The 23,025-nt window shown below is 32.4% G+C and overlaps 1 protein-coding gene across 1 annotated transcript; it reads left to right on the plus strand.

The window, feature by feature from the left end:
• The first annotated feature begins 3,029 nt into the window (after positions 1-3,029).
• On the plus strand, positions 3,030-21,332 carry LOC111711037 (MAP kinase-activating death domain protein). The gene is made up of 21 exons (XM_023485269.1): positions 3,030-3,034; positions 3,124-3,198; positions 4,275-4,325; positions 4,380-4,514; positions 5,230-5,361; positions 6,163-6,288; positions 7,704-7,811; positions 8,597-8,663; positions 9,431-9,538; positions 10,029-10,113; positions 11,879-11,918; positions 12,405-12,534; positions 12,983-13,042; positions 13,658-13,771; positions 13,987-14,079; positions 14,731-14,796; positions 15,270-15,374; positions 15,791-16,247; positions 18,831-19,257; positions 20,512-20,659; positions 21,068-21,332. Exons 1-21 carry the CDS (start codon positions 3,030-3,032, stop codon positions 21,227-21,229), a joined length of 2,694 nt encoding a protein of 897 aa, XP_023341037.1. The 3' UTR covers positions 21,230-21,332.
• The last annotated feature ends 1,693 nt before the right edge of the window (positions 21,333-23,025 follow it).

The raw sequence follows: 23,025 nt of genomic DNA on the forward strand, positions 1-23,025 counted from the left end.
GGGGGGGGGGTGCATGTGTAGCAGTGATTTTTTAAACAGGCAAGGATAAGAGGGCGGGAAGTAATTTAGAATCATTCTGAATTTGTAAAGAATAAACATGATTTCTGCGGGCCCAGTCGGCCCGGAACACAATATTTTAACAAAACTGGAAAATATACAGATCGTGGACAAACAAAAAAGTCCACATTTACAACCGGTGCCCTTCAAATCTTTGTCTGAGTAAAAAGATATCCTTGTTTTCTCTCTGAAAATGAATAGTCTTGAGTTGTGGTTTCTCTATAATAGTGGCTTTTGAGTTTATGTAGCAGAAATAAAATAAAATATAAAATGATAAAAAAATACCTTCCAAATTGTTGTTATTCAGATAAAGTTAAAAGGGTACTATTGTCAATCAACCATAGCAACCTTGAAATGGAAGTTCACTTGAAATATTAAGGACAGGGCCTATAAATTTACTATCTATCTACCTTAATTTAATGTTTTTTCTTTTTGAAAATTTATACTTTTCCGACCCAAAAAGAGAAAGCTTGGAGCTTATTGTTTCTAAATATAAACTTGTATTTCATTGAAATTTCACCAGTTCACAGTTTTATGTTTTATATTGTCTCCATTTTTTTTCTTTATTTCAAGAGCCTCCGCAATAATCTGAAATGTTTATCATATTTCAAAATTATGTTCTAATAATTTTAACTTCTATATTTAAACTTTTCTTGTCTGTTTGTAATTGTATCCAATAAAAGTCAAAACGGCTGAACCGATCGGGCCCAACATTTTTAAGGCAACTCATATTAACCCAGGGAAGGTTTATGGAACTTCAAAATTGGAAAAAAATGCGCCAATTCGAAAAGAAAATCTGCCAATTTTGAAAATGATTTATAATGGCCGATGTGAACTGTCTCCAATAATCTAAGGGGTTAATCATATTTCAAAGTTGTGTTCTAAAGATATTTGCTTTGATTACACTGGACAATCAAAACATTTTGCTTTGATTACACTGGACAATCAAAACATTTTGCTTTGATTACACTGGACAATCAAAACATTTTGCTTTGATTACACTGGACAATCAAAACATTTTGCTTTGATTACACTGGACAATCAAAACATTTTGCTTTGATTACACTGGACAATCAAAACATTTTGCTTTGATTACACTGGACAATCAAAACATTTTGCTTTGATTACACTGGACAATCAAAACATTTTGNTTTTAACCATTATGAAAATCAACCTGGTTTAGAGCTTCATGATTGAACTACGCGTTGATGTTCCTTGAAACAGTCTTCTGCAACTGGGGGGATTTTTTTATTTGAGTTTCGCGGATTTGCAAGATTTTGATAATTATTTTATTATTCTATATTTTTTATCCGTTTTCCAAATTGGCTAAACGTGATAGTTATTATAGATTATTATAGATTAAGCATTCTCATTTACAATATATACTCCACTAAAGGTTGACATATATTTTGTGCAGTACACACACTAAAGATTTGATAAAAAAGGATGACTAAAATAAACTTACAATTTCAACATTTTTAACAAAAATACCCATATTAAATTATTACTTGCTGGTTGAAAATATTGATTTTATTTTAGTCTACGTGATTTATTTGCAGGATTTCCCCCTACCCCGAGACATGGTCTACTTTTGTCAACCCGACGGTTGCACCTTTACATCACCCAAAAGACCACAGGTAGAATAAAAATAATATCTATTTATAAACCTACTTGTTGAAGGGGAGCGGGAAATAATAAATTTAATTATTAAAATTCACAAATTCAGAAGTCTCTAATACTTGAACCTGGTTCTACAATAATAAATATTTATGGAAAATTAAAGGCTTTAGAAACCATCAAAATGAAATCTCTACCTCTTTATGAAAAAGCTTGGAGTAAGTTTCCTTGTTCACTGGAATATGATAAAAGAATGCATTTGATGTAGATATGAAAAAGAAGGCACACATTTTTACAAAAAATTGGAAATTTTGAATTTTTAACCACAATTTGTATTATATTGAATATAACCTAGAACTTTGCTGGTACGATCTTTGTTTGGCACGTCCATGAACCACATAAACCTCTTCTTGTCCAATGCCGATTTTTTCCAGAACCAAGCTCATGACCTCAGTGTGACGGAGTTCTCCGAAAAAGGCGATAATAACCAAAAGTTTCCGAACAAGCCAATATGGACCTGAGATAGTCTCAGTCTTGTCAAATTCTCCGATTTCTTCTTTGTAAAAATGTGGGTATTCTTTTTCACATCTACATCCAATACTTTGATACTGTTGGAGAGATTTACTATATTTCCCCTTACAAACAGAATTCAGCATGCTATAAGTAGTCCACAATGTTGACGTAGAAAAACCTTTATCTGGTCTCAGAAATCGGAAATAGGTAGAAAACTGTTCTTCAGATGGCATTCTTGTATCAAACTCCAGTGAACAAGGAAAGAAATCTCTAAACTTACTCCAAGCTTTCTCATAAAGAGGTTTTATTTTGATGGTTTCTAAAGCCTTTCATTTTCCAAAAATATTCATTTTTGTAGGGCCAGAGGTATGAACACGTCCAAGTATTAGAGACTTCTGAATTTGCGAATTTTAATAATTAAGTTGCGTATTTTTTGCAAAAGATTTTGTGAGTTTAGTTAAAAGATTCAGGATGAATTAGAAGGTAAGCATTAGAAAAAAGTTTTATTTAATAAAATCAACATCTGGATTAATGTAACAAGTAAAAGCTTTTCTGGATGAAAGCGACAGCATTATAAAAAAAGAGGGAATTTGCTCGAGCAAAGAAATAAAACCACCTATAAGCCTACTAGTTGAAGAGGGGCTAGAAAATAAAATATTTTGGCCATGTGTTTAAATGGTTAAAAACTGATTCACGACAATTTCTTAGTAAAGTTTTCTTTACTTAAAAATGAATGATTTAGGCGAGAGAGACGCAGAGTTTTATATTCACATTGACCGACAAGGACTCTGGAATTACAAGGTATAGAACAAAGATCAAAAACATTACAGATAGAACACCAGATGTCGTCTGTTCAAGATATAGGGGTTCTTCGTTCACAATAACCCTGAGGCAGAAGCCCAAAGGAGTTCCAAACAGGCAGCGTTGAACTATAAGGCANCCAAAAGCTTCAAGTAAGCGGGATTCCTGGACTAGGGGAACAGATAGAAGTACAGACTCTGCATTCTCCAGGTAAAAAAGGAACTGTACAATTTAATTTAATTTATGGCATGTCCGATACCCATCTGTACCTGTTTAACCCTTTGTCTAATCACAAATGACTGAGATATCCTTATTATTCTAAGTGTATATTTAGTGTCTAGAAGCCTCAGCTTAGTGCAACTCAATTTTGAGCTAATAAAACAAGTAGTACTCCGTCTCATGTTTTAATTTGAATTATAAACTAAATTTGGGGAGATTTGGGGCGAAAGTAGATTTCCAATGCAATTTGTTGCAACTTTTAAAAAAAAATTATGATGTCAACACAAAAGATTTTTAGGATTTAATGTCGTCAATCGTTAATTACATTGACTCCATGTTTATCTATGGTTGACCCACCTTTTATTTCGATAATTTCTGTTTTCTTCTATATTCCTTCATTTTTTTGGGGGGGTGGGGGTGTCAGAGTTGTTTGTTTCAATGATCTGATTAAGCTGATGAAAATCCAGTTTTAAGCATCACCAAAAACAATTATTTTTAACCTAAAGTAAATATTTTCAAGCGTAAAAATAAAGTTGTTGTTGTTAATTTACAAACAAGGATCCAGTCTGAATGTTTTTACTTATAATTTCTTAAGACAGAAACATACATGGATTGGACAGTAATAAAAAAACGTCCAAACAACGGAACCGATCGGACCCGGTTTTTTGTGTGTTAATGACCTCTAGGAGGGTTTCTTAAAAGTTACTCCAACAAAATTTACGTTTGTCAAAAAAAAATTGAACATTCACAATGAAATATTTAAAAAAAAAAAAAAATTAGAGGTTAACGTTACAGAATTAGTTAAGAACTAAATTTCTTGCAAGAAAGAGCAGTGAAAAGCACCATGCCATGAAAGCCTGGTATTTTTCAAAACATTTTTTTTCATAAAACCAAACTTAGTTTTGAGAGAAATATAGTTTTCTAGACAATGTATAAGTTTTAAAAAGTTTACTGCAGCCTATCAAGAAATCCAGAGTTTATTATTTAATGATTGGATGTTTTCTACCTAGGGGTTCATATTAAGAAGAAGAAAAACTAAATCATAAATTTTTTATTTGTGTGTTCAGTGACTACCGAAGCCACTCTACAGTTGGACCAAGTGACTCGGATAGGGAAAGGTATAAACACTTTTTAAAAAATTTTGCTTTTAAAAAAACTTTTTTTTTTTCTAGGGACACTCCTAGGGACTTGAGAGACCCTGCAAAGGTGAATGAGCCCCTTGAGCCGGTTTTTGAGCCACGACCTAATCCTGACTCAGACAATGAGACAATCGATCCCAAGAATAGGAGACGACGAGAGTCGGGCAGGTCAGACTTAAGAGTCGGGAGAGTTTAGGGAGTTAAGACTTAAGAGTCGGGAGAGTTCAGGGAGTTAAGATTTAAGAGTTCAGAGAGTTAAAAGAGAAAGGATTAAGGTTAAAAGATTTTAGACATAATATTAATATATATTTCTATTTATTGATATTTCTTTTGGTCTATCTACTTTTGTTTCTATCTATCTATCTTTCTATTTTTCCATCATTATCGAGGGAATTATGATTGTAATTATCGCGGCCATCTTCTATTTCAATTGTGAAAATTTTCTCTTTGTATACATTGTAAAGCAAAAAGAAAAAAGGTTTGCGAATTTAAAAAAAAAATTTCGTGGATGTTCAAAATTTAATGGAAATTTTATTTTGTTGGAGGCAAATTCTGTTCATTATTGTTCTTATTATGAGGTATTCAATCAACTAGGTCACATGAGAATGTCGGAGAAAATGTAGAGGGGGGGGCAGGGGGCTGTATAGATAGAATATCCAATCTCTGGAACAATCTGTATTAATGAATGTCTATTTCATGATAATTAGAAATATATGTACCAATTCTAGATTGAAAAGAAACAATCTGTAACAATATATGTTTCTTTTACTCTCAGAAAATCTAAAAAAAGTGTTTTAAACTTATGTTTTAAAATGTACAAAAAATGTGTTTGTGACACTGAAAAGTCAACTCTGGTTTATCTAACAAATTGATATTTTTTCAGGAAACCGAATTCCAAGACCCAATCCTTGACATCGGTTTGTTTGATCAGCTCCCACCCTTTCTTCTCCTCCTTCAGATCCTGCCTAGCATCATTTAAACGTCTGGTGGATGCTTGTTCAGGACCTAACTCCAGGTAACAAGGGACTTTCAGGGCAGAATTCTGAGAAAAGGATGGTTCTTCTATGTTAAATTTTTGTTTAAAAAGGTTATTTTAATAAAATATGAGTATTTTTAAAAAGGTTAAAAAAGGTTCTTTTAATAAAATACTCATAATAAAACATTTTTTGGACAGCTGGTCTTAAGGAACATGCTTAGCCATTTTTACAGATCAAGAAATCAACAAAATCAACAAGAAACCCATGAATTATGATAATTATTATTTATACAGTAACCCAAGAACATCTCTTAGCAGTAAACATGTTAGTTTGAACTAGTTTTGTTGTAATATCAAATATTGGGGTACTAAATGTTCTTTTAAATAGATGATAAATTCCTTCACTGAATACCATAAAGAATGAATGTATCATTTACCCTAAGAAAAATTAGAATCCTGAGGAATTTATTCATTGAAAATCCTGAGGGATTCCAGGATAATCCGGAGGAATTCCAGGATAATCCGGAGGAATTCCAGGATAATCCGGAGGCATTCCAGGATAATCCGGAGGGATTCCAGGATAATCCGGAGGGATTCCAGGATAATCAAGTAATTCAATGGTAAACCCAAGGGATTCAATGATCTTCCCAAGGAACTATTATTAATCCTTTGTAAGCATTGTTTAGATCCCTTAATCAACATTAATTTCAAAAGTCAAACGCTTTTAAGAAGTCCACAATGGCCACGGGTAAAATTTGAGTCTGGTATGCTTTCTAAAGTTATTCATAACCTCTAAAAACAAGTGGAATATTAAAGGTTTATATGAATGTCGATTTCTAGGAGTAAAGACAGGTCTGGAAGGAAGGGTTCCGACCAAGTGTGGAGGGTTCTAACTGGAGCTGGAAGTGAATCTGTTTCTAGTTTCCTTCTTCATGATATACGGGAGATAGAAACATGGATTCTAAGGTAGAATTATCTTAAAGATATAAACTAAACAAGGACTTAATGATTCTAAATTAATGAAATGGAAAAAATGAGAAAATGAGCAAATAATTTAACTTATTTTATTTTTAAACAGAAGTTAGAACTTTTGTATTGTTAATCTCTGAATCAAGCATTGATCTCTATCTTCTGCAGATCTACCAATTAATTCTACCCTTCGATATCTCACGTTAGTCTTTACCAAGGATGCAATGCAAGGAAAGTTATTTCAGAAGTGTACGCATCTTTTGTACTGGAGTGTACTGTAATATGAACACAAGACGGACGTTACAGCCTAGGAAACTACTATGTGAATTATCAAAATTATCAAATTTAATGCTTTGAACCTCCTCGCATATTAAACGAACACTGATGCATCTATTCTTGTTTACAAATTCCGCCCAGAGAGAACTGGTTTCAATATGAACGCAGAGTATACACGACCGCAATTAACTTTCCTTGCATTACAACCTTGGTATTGACACCCTTCTGGGATAACTTTACTTGAAGTATCAAGCATTGATCGTCAAATTTAAAAGTGTCTACTTACTGTGATTTTAAGCTATCACGCCCTAAAGCAAAAATCAATGAGAATTTTGCCAATTACTTCTTAAAACCCAAAGCTAAGAACAAGTGCTATATATAGTGCTGAATGTACATGTAAAGGGCTACAGAAAAACATAAGTGAGTTAGAGCGGTAAAATCTAGGCGTTGGGACTTTTTAAAGTCGACCCTTACTTAAAAATTGATGAGACTGTTTATAAGCAGGCTGAATGTACATTGGATAGAAATTAAGCGTTTAAGATTACAATATCCATGAAAAGTGATCACATTTTCTATCTTTGTAAAGTCTTGTGTTATCATGCGGTACAATATGTTTTTTGGCCGGGATTTTTACCTTTTTTCGTTTGTTTAAGATTCAAGATTTTTAATCACGAACGTAGTGAGTGATTAAATATATTGAATTTAAACCGAAAACAAACATAAAAAGTAAAAATCACAACAAAAAACATAATTTTCCAAATGATAACACAAGACAGTTGGATATATAAATTTATTCAATTCAAGTTTCATAAAAATGTCCGTTTTTTATTAAAATCCGCCAAATAAAAAGGGAAACCGGCTTTGTGGCCTAAAATGTTACTTATTTGCCTCGGAACAAATAAGAAACTTTTTATACCCATATTCTTTCTTGTTTTGGAGTCTCTTTAGTTTTATTTATTTATAATGATATATGAAAAAAAAAAACCTGGGTCAAAGAACAAAAATAGGATAGGACTTGGATTAAACAAAAATATTTATTTAACACCATAAATTAAGTTATATATAAGTTAATTTATTTTACATCGTGAACATTAAAAAGTATTTTTATAAATCAATATTATTTTACTTAAATTCAGGTTGCTGTCCGCCCCTATACCAATATCTGGAAGGACAAGGTTAGAGATGGAGATGATTGATAGAAGATATGGTCCTCTTCTCATCTTTGCTCTTCCTGACCCTACCAGGTAGATAGATACATAGATAGATAGATATATAGATAGATAGAGAGATAGATAGATAGATAGATAGATAGATAGATAGATAGATAATAGATAGATAGATAGATAGATAGATAGATAGATAAATAGATAGAGAAATAGATACAGTGATAACCAGAAAACTGTAGAATAGGAAGACGACGTTGAAGTGCATTTGATGTTGTTACAAAGTTAAAAGCATTACTAGTAAGTTATTAAATCACTTATCAAGTGAAATGGGTCTTTTAGGCTGCACATTTTCTGTGTTTCATGTACATTGGCCTATTTAAAGCCATAATTTGTGCTTAAAAGTCGACTTTCTATTCCAGAGTTTTCTGGTTATCGCTGTAGAGAGATAGAGAGATAGAGAGATAGAGAGTTAAAGAGATAGCGAGATAGCGAGATAGCGAGATAGAGAGATAGAGAGATAGGGAGATAGAGAGATAGACAGTTAAAGAGATAGAGAGATAGAGAGATATAGAGATAGAGAGATAGAGAGTTAAAGAGATAGCGAGATAGCGAGATAGCGAGATAGAGAGATAGAGAGATAGAGAGATAGAGAGATAGGGAGATAGAGAGATAGACAGTTAAAGAGATAGCGAGAAAGGGAGATAGAGAGATATAGAGACATAGAGATAGAGAGATAGAGACTTAAAGAGAAAGCGAGATAGAGAGATGGAGAGATAGATTTCGTTCGAGCTTTCTTTTCCTAAATCTGAACTCAAAAATAGTTAAACAAATATTCTAGATTTTCTAAATTAATTTTTGATTAGATTTACTCTTTGTGATTTTCCTCTTCATTTACCCCTGGAGTTACTAGGCGTAGAAACCACCCTGCAGGTAGAAATCCTTCATTATTTTTATGTATTTGTTTCCTCAATCTTGTTTTTCAATTTTGTTTCTTCCTCCATTTTGTTCCCTCTAGCTTGTTTCCTCCATTCTGTTTCCTCCATCTTGTCTCCTCCTTCATTTTTTTCCTCCATCTTGTTTCCTCCACCTTGTTTTTCAATTTTGTTTTTTCCTCCATTTTTTCCCCTCTAGCTTGTTTCCCCCTTTTTGTTTCCTCCATCTTGCCTCTTCCTCCATTTTTTTCCATCCATCTTGTTTCCTCCATCTTGTTTCCTCCATCTTGTTTCCTCCATCTTGTTTCTTCCATCTTGTTTTCTCCATCTTGTTTCCTCCATCTTGTTTCCTCCATCTTGTTTTCTCCATCATGTCTCCTCCATCTTGTTTCTTCCATCTTGTTTTCTCCATCTTGTTTCCTTCATCTTGTTTATTCCATCTTGTTTTCTCCATCATGTCTCCTCCATCTTGTTTCCTCCATCTTGTTTTCTCCATCATGTCTCCTCCATCTTGTTTCTTCCATCTTGTTTTCTCCATCTTGTTTCCTCCATCTTGTTTATTCCATCTTGTTTTCTCCATCTTGTTTCCTCCATCTTGTTTTCTAATCATTGTTGTTTCTTCCTATTTCTGACATTTTCAACTAGATTTACTTCTTTAATTCTTCTGTTGAATTAAACTTTAATTTATTCTTTCTTTTCTACTAAATTCTAATTTGATTTTTTTAATGAAAAAGTATGAAAACCCAATAAATAATGAATATTTAGGCTTTAACTCTAATAATGCTTGAGTCTAAGATCCTGGTTGAATCTAGAGATCTCAACGCCTTGTCTTTGTCAGTGCTTTCTCTTACACATCTTCTCTATCCTTTACAGGTCATTTTCTTAATCTTTTATTTGGATTGGTTAAAGGGGATTTTTTGTTCTTAAGTTGTTTTGTTTGCCTGCAGTTTGATTTGATTAAATTTGCTTGGTTTTGTTGGACGCGTTAGAATTTTAGAAGAAGGTTGCAAGGAAAAAATGTGAAATCTCTATCATCTGATATAGTTTGGCGAGAATTGGAAATCCCAGCCGGAAGGCTGATCAAATTCTTTCTCAAGAGATTTATTCAGAACAGGATTGACAAAATTCGATAATTTTTAACCATGTAGTCCTAACTTCCTAGAGACACTGTGATATAAATTTCATTATGATCGGATCATAAATAAGCTTGTGAGAGAAAAACGTGATAAGTGTTTTTTTTTGACACCCTTTAGAATTCTTTTCTCAGTGGATTGATAAATTGATTTGTTGATTGATTTTGATTATTTGACTGTTTGGGTGGTTGATTAGTTGATTGATTGAATAATGATTGTTTACTGTTTAGTACATGTTCCCTGTTATACCGATCTTGCCGACATCTATGATTGGTGCTGAACAGCTTCTGCTTGCCCCAACTCCATACATCATAGGAATATAGCTTGTTCAATACATTACTTCAATACAATGGATTCATGTCCCACTCCGATACAGTGTATTCATGTCCTATTTGGATACAATGTATTCATGTCCCACTTTGATACAATGTATTCATGTTGTACTTGGATACAATGGTTTCATGTTCCACTTGGATACAGTGTATTCATGTTGTACTTGGATACAATGTATTCATGTCCCACTTCGATACAATGTATTCATGTTGTACTTGGATACAATGGATTCATGTTCCACTTGGATACAATATATTCATGTCCTACTTGAATACAATGTATTCATGTTCCACTTGGATACACTGTATTCATGTCCTACTTGGATACAATATATTCATTTCTCACTTGGATACAATGTATTCATGTCCTACTTGGATTCAATGTATTCATGTCCCACTTCGATACAATGTATTCATGTTCCACTTGGACACAATGTATTCATGTCTCACTTGGATACAATTTATTCATGTCCCACTCTGATACAATGTATTCATGTCCCACTTGGATACAATGTATTCATGTCTCCCTACGATACAATGTATTCATGTCCCACTTCGATACAATGTATTTATATCCCACTCCGATACAATGTATTCATGTCCCATTGCCGTTTACAATATCAAGCGGAGAACAAATCCTTATATCTTTGAAAACTGATATCCGTAGACTTGATATTTACAAAGACTAAGAATTCACTGATTTAGAAATATAAAAAAATTGACGTCATCAGGTAGTAAAGATATAGGGATTAGAAAAGTGTCCAGTTTCTTAAAAAATACTGTGTATCCACAGCTCAGTATTTTAAGAAACATTTATGAGCGGCGAGGGAAAGGCTTAGTTGTGTTTCTAATCTCCCCAAACATGGTGATAATATAAACCTTTTGAAATAGATGAACAATCCCTTTATAGATAAATTCATTATCTATAAATGCCTGTTCATGTATTCTCTTTTATGGATGCATTTTCCAGATGATTGCATTTATTTGATAAATAGAGAGAAAGAAAAGCCAGAGGAAAATATTTAAATTAAAGAGACTGAATGTGTAGTTTCAAGATGACAATGCCCGATTTACATTGGTACCCTTTAGTACCTTTGAATATTTAAGTTTAAATTATATACCATATTTTTCTTTTAATTGTTAATTTTCATTTGTGGTATCTTTGCAAAAGTGACTTGCCTATTTCTTACTCAAAGAAACAATAGAGAAATTATCAGAGATAAAACTTTGCTAGTCAGTTAAACAAAGTTTCTTCCATATTTTTGATCATATGAAGGTTTCTAGACTAACGGTGTAAATCGAGCATTGCTATCCTTGAACGAAGGGTCACGTGAAATAATGCTTATAGTCCCTTTAAACTTGTAGGTTTCTATCTAGAGACTGCAGGTCAAAGCTCAGCTTTTTCTTTTTCTTATTTCTTTTTATTCCTTAAAAAATTCGATAGTATATATATATATATATCGAAATTCCGAAGTTAATGTTAACTCTGTCTAAATTTTCTCTTAAGAAACGATTATTATGACGATTAGACTTGCTGGGGGGGGGGGGGGAGAGGGGGGATTGAGATGGCATAATAGAGATGAAAATAGCTAAGGTTCACTAAAACTTAATTCTTCTTGAAATTTTTAAGAATTAGTATAGTTTTGTTCAAATTGAACTTAATGTTTTTACCAAAACTATATAAGTTGAAATAAATATTTTTTATCTCTAAGTAAAATTGTAAAGATTCTGACTATATCATGCAACAGGCCTTCCGTCATCCTTCCTGCCTTCAAAGAAAAATTTTAGGTGAGTCGACAAAATAAACTTTTTTTCTAAAGATTTCTTCAAAGTTGTTTTTGCAGCTCATTTCCCTCTCCTTCAGGATATAAAGTGAAACCTACAAACTTTAAGAACTTTATTTAAGCAATGTGTATTTCATGTTGTTAAAAAACATTAGGTACCATCATTAGCCGGAAAATCAACCTACTACGTCATACGTGAAATGGGTCTGTGAACAATGCACAAGGGAGGGATTGGATTTGTATTTAAGAAACAGCTATGTTGAAAACATATTCTCCTTTAAGCTAGAGAAACTGAACACTTGCCACAAGCTATAATTTTCAAAATCTTTGCAGCCTGATGGTTTAAAATTAAACCATTTAATCTAAGGTTAGAATGAGAACAGAAAATTAGAGTCTGTGGCGAGTGCCCGGTCCCTAATTCGACATCAGACATGAGACAAAAGACAAACTTAAATTTTTTTGTTGAGTTAAATTTTTTTATTTTCTCCAGTGTTCCTGATGACGTATGGCGGGTAAACCTAGATTCTGGGAAGATTACTCCTCCTCCTTCTCAAACCTTGGAGGATATCCCTCCCCTACCAGAACCTGAAGGGAAAACCCTTAGAAGCCATTTAAGACAGGTAGTTTGATAGGCAAATATGACAGGTAGTTTGATAGGCAAATAGACAGGTAGTTTGATAGGCAAATAGACAGATAGTCTGATAGGCAAATAGACAGGTAGTTTGATAGGCAAATAGACAGGTAGTTTGATAGGCAAATAGACAGGTAGTTTGATAGGCAAATAGACAGGTAGTTTGATAGGCAAATATACAGGTAGTTTGATAGGCAAATAGGAGCTTAATCCGGTTCCAGGAAAGTTTGCACTTTCGACCCCAATTTTAATTACTTTTCACCATTATTTAGATTTATTTTTGGTTGCTAACACGATAAATGTTATATTATTTCGATTTCAATTTTCAATAATTTTAAACAAAATAAACACTATCAAATAGATATTTTTCTGTTTGCTGTTCAACTGTGTCTTTGAATTATTAATACATAAAGACGACTAATCTTGAAATGGTTCAGGCTTTAGCAAGTTTATCCATCCAACCAATCAGCAATTTGGATCTCATGCACCCAGATAAGGTAAATAAAAGTTACACCCCCACCCACACTACTTTTTCAACCTTTTGGAATTAAGTCCATTAAATTGAAAGATTACGGCAAAAAGTTCAGTTTAGGGGAAAAATGTCAAATTCCAAACATTGGCTTATAATAGATAAAAAACAATTTTCCTTAATTGTCTACCACCATTTTTACGTCAGTTTTTGACATTTTGATTTTGGCGGCAGAAATTTTGTTTGTTATAGGTCGTGGCAATTTTGTTTTATGTGGGAGACTTATTTTTTTTGTTACAGGTCACGGCCATCTTGTTTTTAAGTGGCAGAATTATTGTTTTTGTTACAAGTCGCGCTCATCTTGTTTTTAGGTAGCTGGAGGCATATTGTTTTTGTGACCGTGGACATTTAGTTTTTTAGGTGGTAGCAGACACATTGTTTTTGTTACAGGTCGCTGCCATTTTGATTTTCAGGTAGCAGACATTTTTTTCAGATCGTGATTCATGGCCATATGTTTTTGTTATCATTCATACTGTTTTGTTACAGGTCGCGGCCATTTGCTTTTAAGATGGAAGCAAACATATTTTTTTAGCAGGTCGTGGCCATTTTGTTTTTGGTAGCAGACATTTTGTTTTTGTTACAGGTGGCGGCCATCTTGCGAAACAGTCGTGAATTAGATCCTTCTCCCTCTGGGTATAATCCTTTTATTTACGGGAATGACGTGGATTCTGTGGATATTGCCACTAGAGTTGCAATGGTAAGACAAGACATAATAAAGATTATTCAATATGTTAAAATGTATTCTTGAAAAAAACATATGAATTAATTTTTATTTTGTGAAGTGCACAACTTGAGAGTTTATAAAAATAATACATCAGTTTTTTTAATAGTTTGACTTAAGCATTCAAATTCATTGAAATATTTTGCTCAATGATAAAAACTTTCTTCTACTGTAACATAATTTATCTTTAGGTTCGGTTCTTTAATTCTCCCAACGTATTGGCAAACTTTACAGAGCATACTCGCACGCTTCGTCTCTACCCCCGTCCAGTGGTTGCCTTGCAGGTACCTCATCACGTTCATTCAGATGTCTCTTGGTTTAAGAGTTAGTGCATTTTATTCATATACAGTTAAACCCTAAATAAGCAATACATCGAAAGAAAGAATTCATTAAATCTCGTATTCTTCACTATCTGATAATGGAATGTTGCAGATATTTAGTTTTTTAATTAAATTATTATATGGAGCTCTATAAACTGTTCCCGCATATTCATGGCTATTTATTTATTTTCGCAAATAATGAGATTTACGCAAAATAGTATAAAACCCATTGAAAAATTGTTAAGACGACATTTGATAAATTCTTTCGAAGTATGGCTCATTTAAGGTTTCACTGTATGCGACGAAGACCTAAACCTCTCACGACAAAATTTTAATATCAATTTAACAAAGTAAAAGTGGTCATTAATAGCTGTATTTTATGGCTAATTTAGACAGAGTCTCACCCCAGACTTCTACTTGTTTGTTTGTTTTTTCTTGATTTTAAATAGATAAAAAGTTGACAAACAATTCACAAAAAACTACTGTTTCAACTAAGACGAAATAAGATTCTAAAACCTAGTGTGTATTTACGATATGATAAAAACACAATATTAACTTGAATGACAACAGATAAAAAATTGTTTAATATGTTAATGAGACAAATAAATATTTCAGGTTAATTCTTTGATAAACTCTCGACCGAAGAATTCAACTTTTATAACTAAACTTTCATCAACCCAGGTAGGGTTGTATATATACTTGTTACCTTTACAGTGAAAACCAGAAAACTTTGGAATAGGAAGACGACTTTTAGACTCAAGTTATGATCTTAAATAATCCAAATAACATGAAATTTTGCAAGATGAAAAAATAATTTCAATTAATAAGTAAGTTGTAAAACTTTATAGAAACATTATTTTCAAAAAACATCAAATACGCTTAAATATTGCTTTTATGTCGTCTTCCTATTCCGCTGTTTTTGGTTCTCATTTTAGAATGCCATTTATTTCTAGAAACTTGTTATCCTGGCTAAAAATATCAATTTGCTAAGATGCATTTTATCATGTTATTGTTGACTGATGAAAAAAATTAGATTCATAAATATAAATATATAAGCAAAACTTGTTCAATTAATTGAAGATTACGTTCTTTTCTTTCTAGAGATTTAGCTGCAAATTTTATCTTAAAAAATTTAATCTGAATAATAATGGTAGGCTGTAGAATTTTATGCAGAGTGGGCCCTAATGCCATCAAATCTTGCTTTTCAACGTATTCATACTGGAGTTCTGGATCCAATAGTTATAGGGGACAAATTCAAGGTACTAATTATTATTATTATTATTATTATTGTTATTATTATTATTAATATTATTATTATTATTATTATTATTATTATTATTATTATTATTATTATTATTATTATTATTATTATTATTATTATTATTATTATTATTATTATTATTATTATTATTATTATTATTATTATTATTATTATTATTATTATTATTATTATTATTATTATTATTATTATTATTATTATTATTATTATTATTATTATTATTATTATTATTATTATTATTATTATTATTATTATTATTATTATTATTATTATTATTATTATTATTATTATTATTATTATTATTATTATTATTATTATTATTATTATTATTATTATTATTATTATTATTATTATTATTATTATTATTATTATTATTATTATTATTACTGTTACTAGTGGTATGCGCACAACCTGGACCCAGTAAGCTATATTGTGTGGGATAACCTCAGTTCGTTAAACCAAGCGTTGAAGTCACTGAAGGAGGTTGATACACCTGCTACAGATGAAAGTGGAAGTGACAGTGAGTGTGGCAGCACCAGCTCTAGTTTCTCCTCCTGCAGTGACGGAATAGTGCATCCCAACTCGAGTCTAGGTTTACACACGGATAGATCCATCCAGGAGCAGAGTTATCCAGGATACCTGGAGAAATCTGAGAGAACGTCATCCCTAGTCAATCAATCAATGAATCATCAGTCCGGACCTATACTGCCAGTAGAGGAGACTTATACAGTTCGTCGTCAGCCTCCCCAGCTGCATGGAGAACATCCGTCCTCGGAGTTTCAGAATAGAGGATGGGAGAGGTCGGAGAGATCTTTCGGTTCACAGAATGGAATCCCGTTTGGAAGCATGAAAGGTATTTTATCATTATTCCGTTAAAGAATAGAAATGTTATTCTGTAATAAAGACATATCATATTAAACAAGTGTCTGTTTTTGTGTTTTCCATGTGTTTTCTTCTATATTTTAGTTTTTTTAGATTTTGATAAATTTTAAAATTGTTCTTCTCAACTTTTAATATTGTCAAATATGAACCGATCTTCTTTTATCCCGCTGATCTGGGAAGAAAAATATATAAATCTACATAATTTCCTTAGAATATTGAAAAATTTTGATCAGAGATGAATATTTATGAATGGATAAGAAGTTCTAAAAGTGTTCCGATCCGTGACCAAGCCTCATTTTCATAAATTTCCGACTCTCCATGTTTTTTTTGATTTAATGTTCTTTTTCTTAAAGTTTTCTTTTGTAGATCCAGCAAATAATTAGATAAGAAAGTTCTCTTTATGATAAGTTCTCTTAACTTTACTAGCATAACATTCTTACTCCCCCCCCCCTTCAGGGGAGAGGGAAAGAGATCAGCCCAGGGAAGAAAATTAGAAAAAGGGAGAAAAAAAGAAGAAAAAATTTCCCCTACGGGAAAGGAAAATTCGGGACAGTAATGACAGGGGGCGGAAAAACAATTCAACTTCTATTAAGAATATACTTTCCTGTAACATACTATCAGTTTCAAGATCAAATGCATGGAAATAAAAAACTTCAGTAAACTTAAGTACTCCCTTTTAAAGATACAGGGGTACAAAAAAAGGCTTTAAATGGACTGCAGACGTAATTTTAGGCGACCCAATTCTCCATTTGAAAAAATAAAATGTACAATTCACAATCCTATCTAAGTAGCAATGAGGAAAACTTCACTGTTTTCCTGAAAGGAGTTAAATATGTTTAATTTCTCTGCTTTTATTTAACTTTAAAGATAAGTTAACTATAATTTAAAAAAATTAATTTATATTTGAAAAAAAGATATCTCCTTCATCCTCGATCAGAGTCTAAAACTAAAGAACGAAAAGTTTTGACTTAAATTTTAAGTTTATGGTTAAATGCCACTTCTAACTTAATTTAAACCCGAACTTTAACCGTGAGGTTAAATATTTAAACCTGTGGTTAAATATTTAACTCGCCGAAATCGACGAGTTAAACTTTAAACACAGGTTTAAAATCTTGAAATCCCGCAATCCCTATTTGTCCTATCATCATTCAGCTAATTACGGTCGATATATTTAAAAGTAAAAACCTTGATTTAATAAATTTCGCGTTTTAGATAAATTAATGTTTGGACGTAAACCCAAAATATGGTTGTAACTGGAAATATGTTTCCGTCACGTAAATAATTTATAATTTAAAAAACAGCTGATTACCGATAGTTACATAATTAATTTCCGTAAATCCTTTTCTCTGATTGGTTCAGATTTTTCCCGGGAAATTCAAACTTAAGAATATTAAACTTGAGAAAGTTTAATATTTAAGTAGCTACTCATTATTTTACAGAACTTTAACCTCGAAGTTAAATTTCGCGCATTCTTTAGTTTTAGACTCAGGTAAAAGTTTAAAGTCCACTGTTGTGAAGTTGTGAATCAGACAATACAACTCAATAAAAAAGGGTCACTTGAAATTACATCTAAAGCCCCATTTAAGTTTTTTCTTTTTGTATCCCTTTTCGTGCCATAGAAAATGATTTCTAGGCGACTAATAAGTTCGATTAGGCATACACTGTATCTAAAGTTTAAATTTATGTACACACTGCGTAACCCAATATTACTGCAAACTAGACAGGATTAAAGGGACTGTAAAGAAAAAATGAAAGGGGGTATAGGATAAAACCGGAGAATAAAACATCTATCTGATGTTCCTGTCTCGAGAAATTGATATAAAACAGTGTCAAAATTATACGAAACTTTATATATATGAATTATTACGTCACAAGAACTCCCGCCAATGTAAGTGCAGTATACTGGTCACGTGATAAAGACGGAAATCACGTGACCAGTATACTGCACTTCCATTGGCTATTAAAAATGCAAAATTAAAATTAAATAATTATAACAGGAGCAAACCTGAGGTTCTCCGGTTTCTGTGGGATATCGTCGTTTTCAGATTGGTTTCGTATTTGTGAAATAAGATCTGTTTTAAACTACAACTTTTTTACAAAATTGCATATATATTTCGCATAAATTTGACACAGTTTTGTATCAATTTCTCGAGACAGAAACATCATATAGATGTCTTATATGTATCGTTCAACGTCTGAGATACTTAGGTTTCATCCAATACCCCCTTTCATTTTTACTTTACATGTCCCTTTAAGGAAATTGATGGGACATCACTGGTACGAAATTGTTACCTCGTAACTCTTCTATTTTTGATTTTACGCATTGTTCGAAAAGAGGAATTATCACAGAACATTTTTAATAAATATCGTTACTTGCAATTTACTTCAATTTGACGTGTATATGTATCCAACAAGTATTTACGAAAAGTTAAATAAATCGTGTGTTTATTTCAATTTCAAATGAAAATAGTTCTTAAATATTGAAGAAATATGATCGCTGGTCCGACCACTTTAACAATTTGAAAAAGTCTTTTTTAAATTATTTTATTTGCAGTTTCCCACCCTCGATGTCCAGCTAGGTCAATATCCCCTCGTGGAAGATTACGACCAAACGTTCTTGAACCGCAGGGTTGCAAAACCCTGCAGGCAACACGATCTTGTCCAATAGAGACGGAGCTAAATCCAACCAGAGGATCTCCTTTCTTCGGTCAACCCCTAGGTCCAACCCGATCCTACCCAGCCCGCTCTACTCGGAACTATCCTGGAGAAGGAATCGAACCTAACCTTTTACACCCTTCAGATTTATCCTTCTCCACCCCCCACCCTGAACCCATCCGTTCACACCCTTCAGATGCATCCTTCTCCACCCCCCACTCTGCCCCCTGCCACCAACCAAACCAAACATTTCCCTTGAAATATCCAGGTAGTGAGTTGACCAGCACAGATAGACGACAGCAGAGTCCACATCAGTTAAACTCCAGGTATTTAAACCAAAAAGAATTTTGTCTTTGCCACTAACTCGGATTTTCTAATCCCTATATCTTTGCAACCTTATTTTTAATCCTTTGATATTTCAAACTTAAATCAATTTATAAAACAGAAGTCATAGTTTAAAATATCTCAGGTCTATGACATCAGGGTGCAAAGATGCATGGATAGGGAAATCAGAATTTGTGGCAAAGTATAGTTTTTAAACAAAAAACAAACATCTCTCTCTCAACATTCTTAAACTCGCCAGTTTAATGTAACTTTAAACATTAATCAAAATTACCATAATTTTAAACCTTGCGTACCCTTTCAACCTACACTGCAGGTTTGACGTAACAAATTTAGTTAAGAACCATTCAAATCTTCGACCTATAAATCCAGAGAAAGATATAATTGGTTCCGCGGTGTGAGATTTGTTTAGTGTACCCAGTATGTGGTTGAACCAGCCCGTCTAGTGTACCCAGTATGTTGTTGAACCAGCACGTTTTATGCAACATAATAAGGCGGACAGAACTACTCGCTGGGTAATTACCAGCCCGTCTAGTGTACCCAGTATGTTGTTGAACCAGCACGTTTTATGCAACATAATAAGGTGGACAGAACTACTCGCTGGGTAATTACCAGCCCGTCTAGTGTACCCAGTATGTGGTTGAACCAGCACATTTTATGCAACATAATAAGGCGGACAGAACTACTCGCTGGGTACTCTAATAACATTTTGTAGTTATTTTTTTTCAAACAAATCTCTTTCTTCAGATGAATTTTCCTAACAGTATAATTGGTCTAAATAGAGAGGACGTAACCCTACAATCTTATCGGAATGTAAAATTAATTACATAAAGGGACTGTAAGCATAATTTAAAGTGACCCTTCATGCAAAATTGGCAATGCCCATTCACAAAGGTACCCTTAAAGGATTTGTCTGATCAGGGATCAAGTATATATTAGATATCAATGTTTATTGTTTAAAATTTTGAAAAAGGATTATTTTTAATTCTGAATTCTCTTCAAAAGTGGCTTGCGCATTTCTACGGAAGGAAACATGTGGGAATTATCAAAATAAAACATTTTAACCTAAAAAAGCGGCAATATCTTCCAGTTTATTAATCAGATAACGTTTTCAAGGATATCGGTGAATCAGGAATTTCCCTTTTTTAATGGAGTATCACTTTAAATTAGACTACAGTTCTTTTTAAGTTAAAAAAGAACTTCTAATTCTTCATTATACTATCTACTAATTTCTTCAGTGTTCCATTCGATGGAGTCCGTAGGTTGGAGGGAGGAGTACTTCGTAGAAATACTGGAGTAGATCAGAGCAGATATACTGGAGTAGATCAGAGCAGATATACTGGAGTAGATCAGAGTAGTGTATACAACCCTCCAAAAGATCTTCAAGTAAGTACTCTTGAGTATGCCATACAGTGGTTTCTAAAATACAGTGGACGAGGAAGAAAACTTTCTTATGCCATGTTGTTTTTTTATATGATTGAACATAGTTAAACTCATTAAAGGAACTGATTACTTACCAAAAACTTTTCTTAATACTAATACAAAGATATTGCAAAGATATAGGGGTTAGGGGGTTAAATTTGTAACGAGTAATCAGTTCTTTTCAATTCAAGTCATTCTTTTTCTTTTTGTCTTTATTATTCTACATTTTTTTCTTGATTTTTCAAACAAAAATATCAAATATTTATCGTTTTTTCCGTTTTTTTTCAGATTTGTAAATCTATACAACCTTATTGTTTATATTGATATTTATGTATTTTTTTTCCAAATATTACTAAAGTATGTGCCCCGCAGGCCAGTGTAATGGAAGAGCACAAAAAACCCAAGCATATTCGCTTTCGGTTAGATAGGGAGCAAGTAAGTGGTCCAAGAGTGAACCATGCAGTTTTTTTAGATTCTCACAAACTGATATTGCCTTGTTTTACACCCTGCTATCAATATGTTAAATATTTTTAAACACCAGTTTTGATTTGATATTTCGATTAATTTGATCGAAATTATGAAGCAAGTTGTTAGTTTAATTTGTATTATATTATGATATTGTTTTACACGACTACCAACTTGTTATTTATTTCTAACTCTTTGATAGATATTTATATCTCTAATAGATATATCTTTTCCTTTGAAAGAAATTTCTATCCCTTCGATAGAAATGTCTATACCTTTGATAGCAATTTCTATCCCTTTGATAGAAATGTCTATACCTTTGATAGAAATGTCTATCACTTTGATAGAAATGTCTATTCCTTTGATAGAAATCTCTATACGTTTGAGTTCTATAGCTTTATATAAAAAAGCTAAGTTCATCCACAGGTTAAGAATTGAGTACGCAGTGGGACCCATTAATCATAGCAGAAGGACGATTGTAAGAATCACTGTGATTTTAAATAGTCCCATGCACATAAAATACAGCAATTGTATTTATATATATATAAACGTTTAATAATGTATAATTACTGAGGAGTTTGAGCCCAAAGTCGACCTACAAAATCATCCATTTGGATGATATCATTTTGAGAATACAGTTTTGTTAAATTATTAAATAACGACGACAAAATTGTAACAAAAATTCTACAGTACAGGTAGAGAAACTAGAAATTACATCTTTTCATCGAAAATAAGTAATCTTATTCAGTTATTAGCTTCTGTTATGTCTTATTGTTCACAAATATTTTCAGTAGATTTTCGGGAATTTTTATTGAAATAACGACATTTGAAAAATTTGCAGAAATCTGCGAACAAATTCGTAAAGAATAAGAAATTCAATAAAATGATGAAAAAGAAATAATTGATTCTAACATTGATTTTATGACAAATTTCTATTGAGAAATATGTTCCTAAACGTCTAATTAGTTTACTGTAGAATCTTTGATACATTTTTCATAGTCGTTATTTAATTATTTTAAAAAATCGATTCTCAAAAGGCAACCACCCAAATGGATTATTTGAACGTCGACTTTGCGCTCAAACTCTGTAATTATTCATCATTAAAACGTTTTTATGTCTCAAGTGAATCCTTTAAAATTTCTCCACAATACTACATTCTCAGTTCAATTATTCTACATTACCGGTCACTCGATCCCTTTAAACGTATAGTTAAGCCACTTTTTACTGGGTCCCACTGTAGAATAAGGATGTTTTGAAACAACTTCACTTCTAGTAATTACCCTATGGTCTGAGAAAAAAGGACAAATTTTCTTTGGCAGAATGCATGCAGCATGCCCTCATGTTTACCCATTAATATACTTTGTATTTATAGTCAATTTTAGAATATTGGAAAACTTAAACAGTAAACCTGCAGGGATATCAACGAAGGATGAAACCTTAATGACGACCTTAAACATGATAAATTTAACGGGTTGAAAATGGATTTGGGGGTTTTCCATAAGTCTTATATTTTGATTGCTTTTTGAAAGGTTCTGCAATTTGCAAAGAAAGAAACGAGTTAACAGCTAAAAAGGGAACTATGGAATTTAAGTAAAAATACTGAATGTGCCGCTGTCAATGAAGTCTCATCCTTTATGGATAACCCTGTATACTTATCACTTACACCTTAAAGCAGTACGACACTTAATATTGTAACACCAAGTAAACATAAAAGTGCACTGTAGTTTTCGAGTCTTGACTGTCATGAGAATTGTTATCATTGGCAATATTTCGACCTAATAATTTGACGTACAATCATTGGCAATATTTCTTCCTAATAATTTGACGTACAATCATTGGCAAAATTTCTTTCAAATAATTTGACG

The sequence above is a fragment of the Eurytemora carolleeae genome, unplaced genomic scaffold (genome assembly GCF_000591075.1).
Source record: "Eurytemora carolleeae unplaced genomic scaffold, Eaff_2.0 scaffold623, whole genome shotgun sequence".
Taxonomy (NCBI): Eukaryota; Metazoa; Arthropoda; class Copepoda; order Calanoida; family Temoridae; genus Eurytemora; species Eurytemora carolleeae.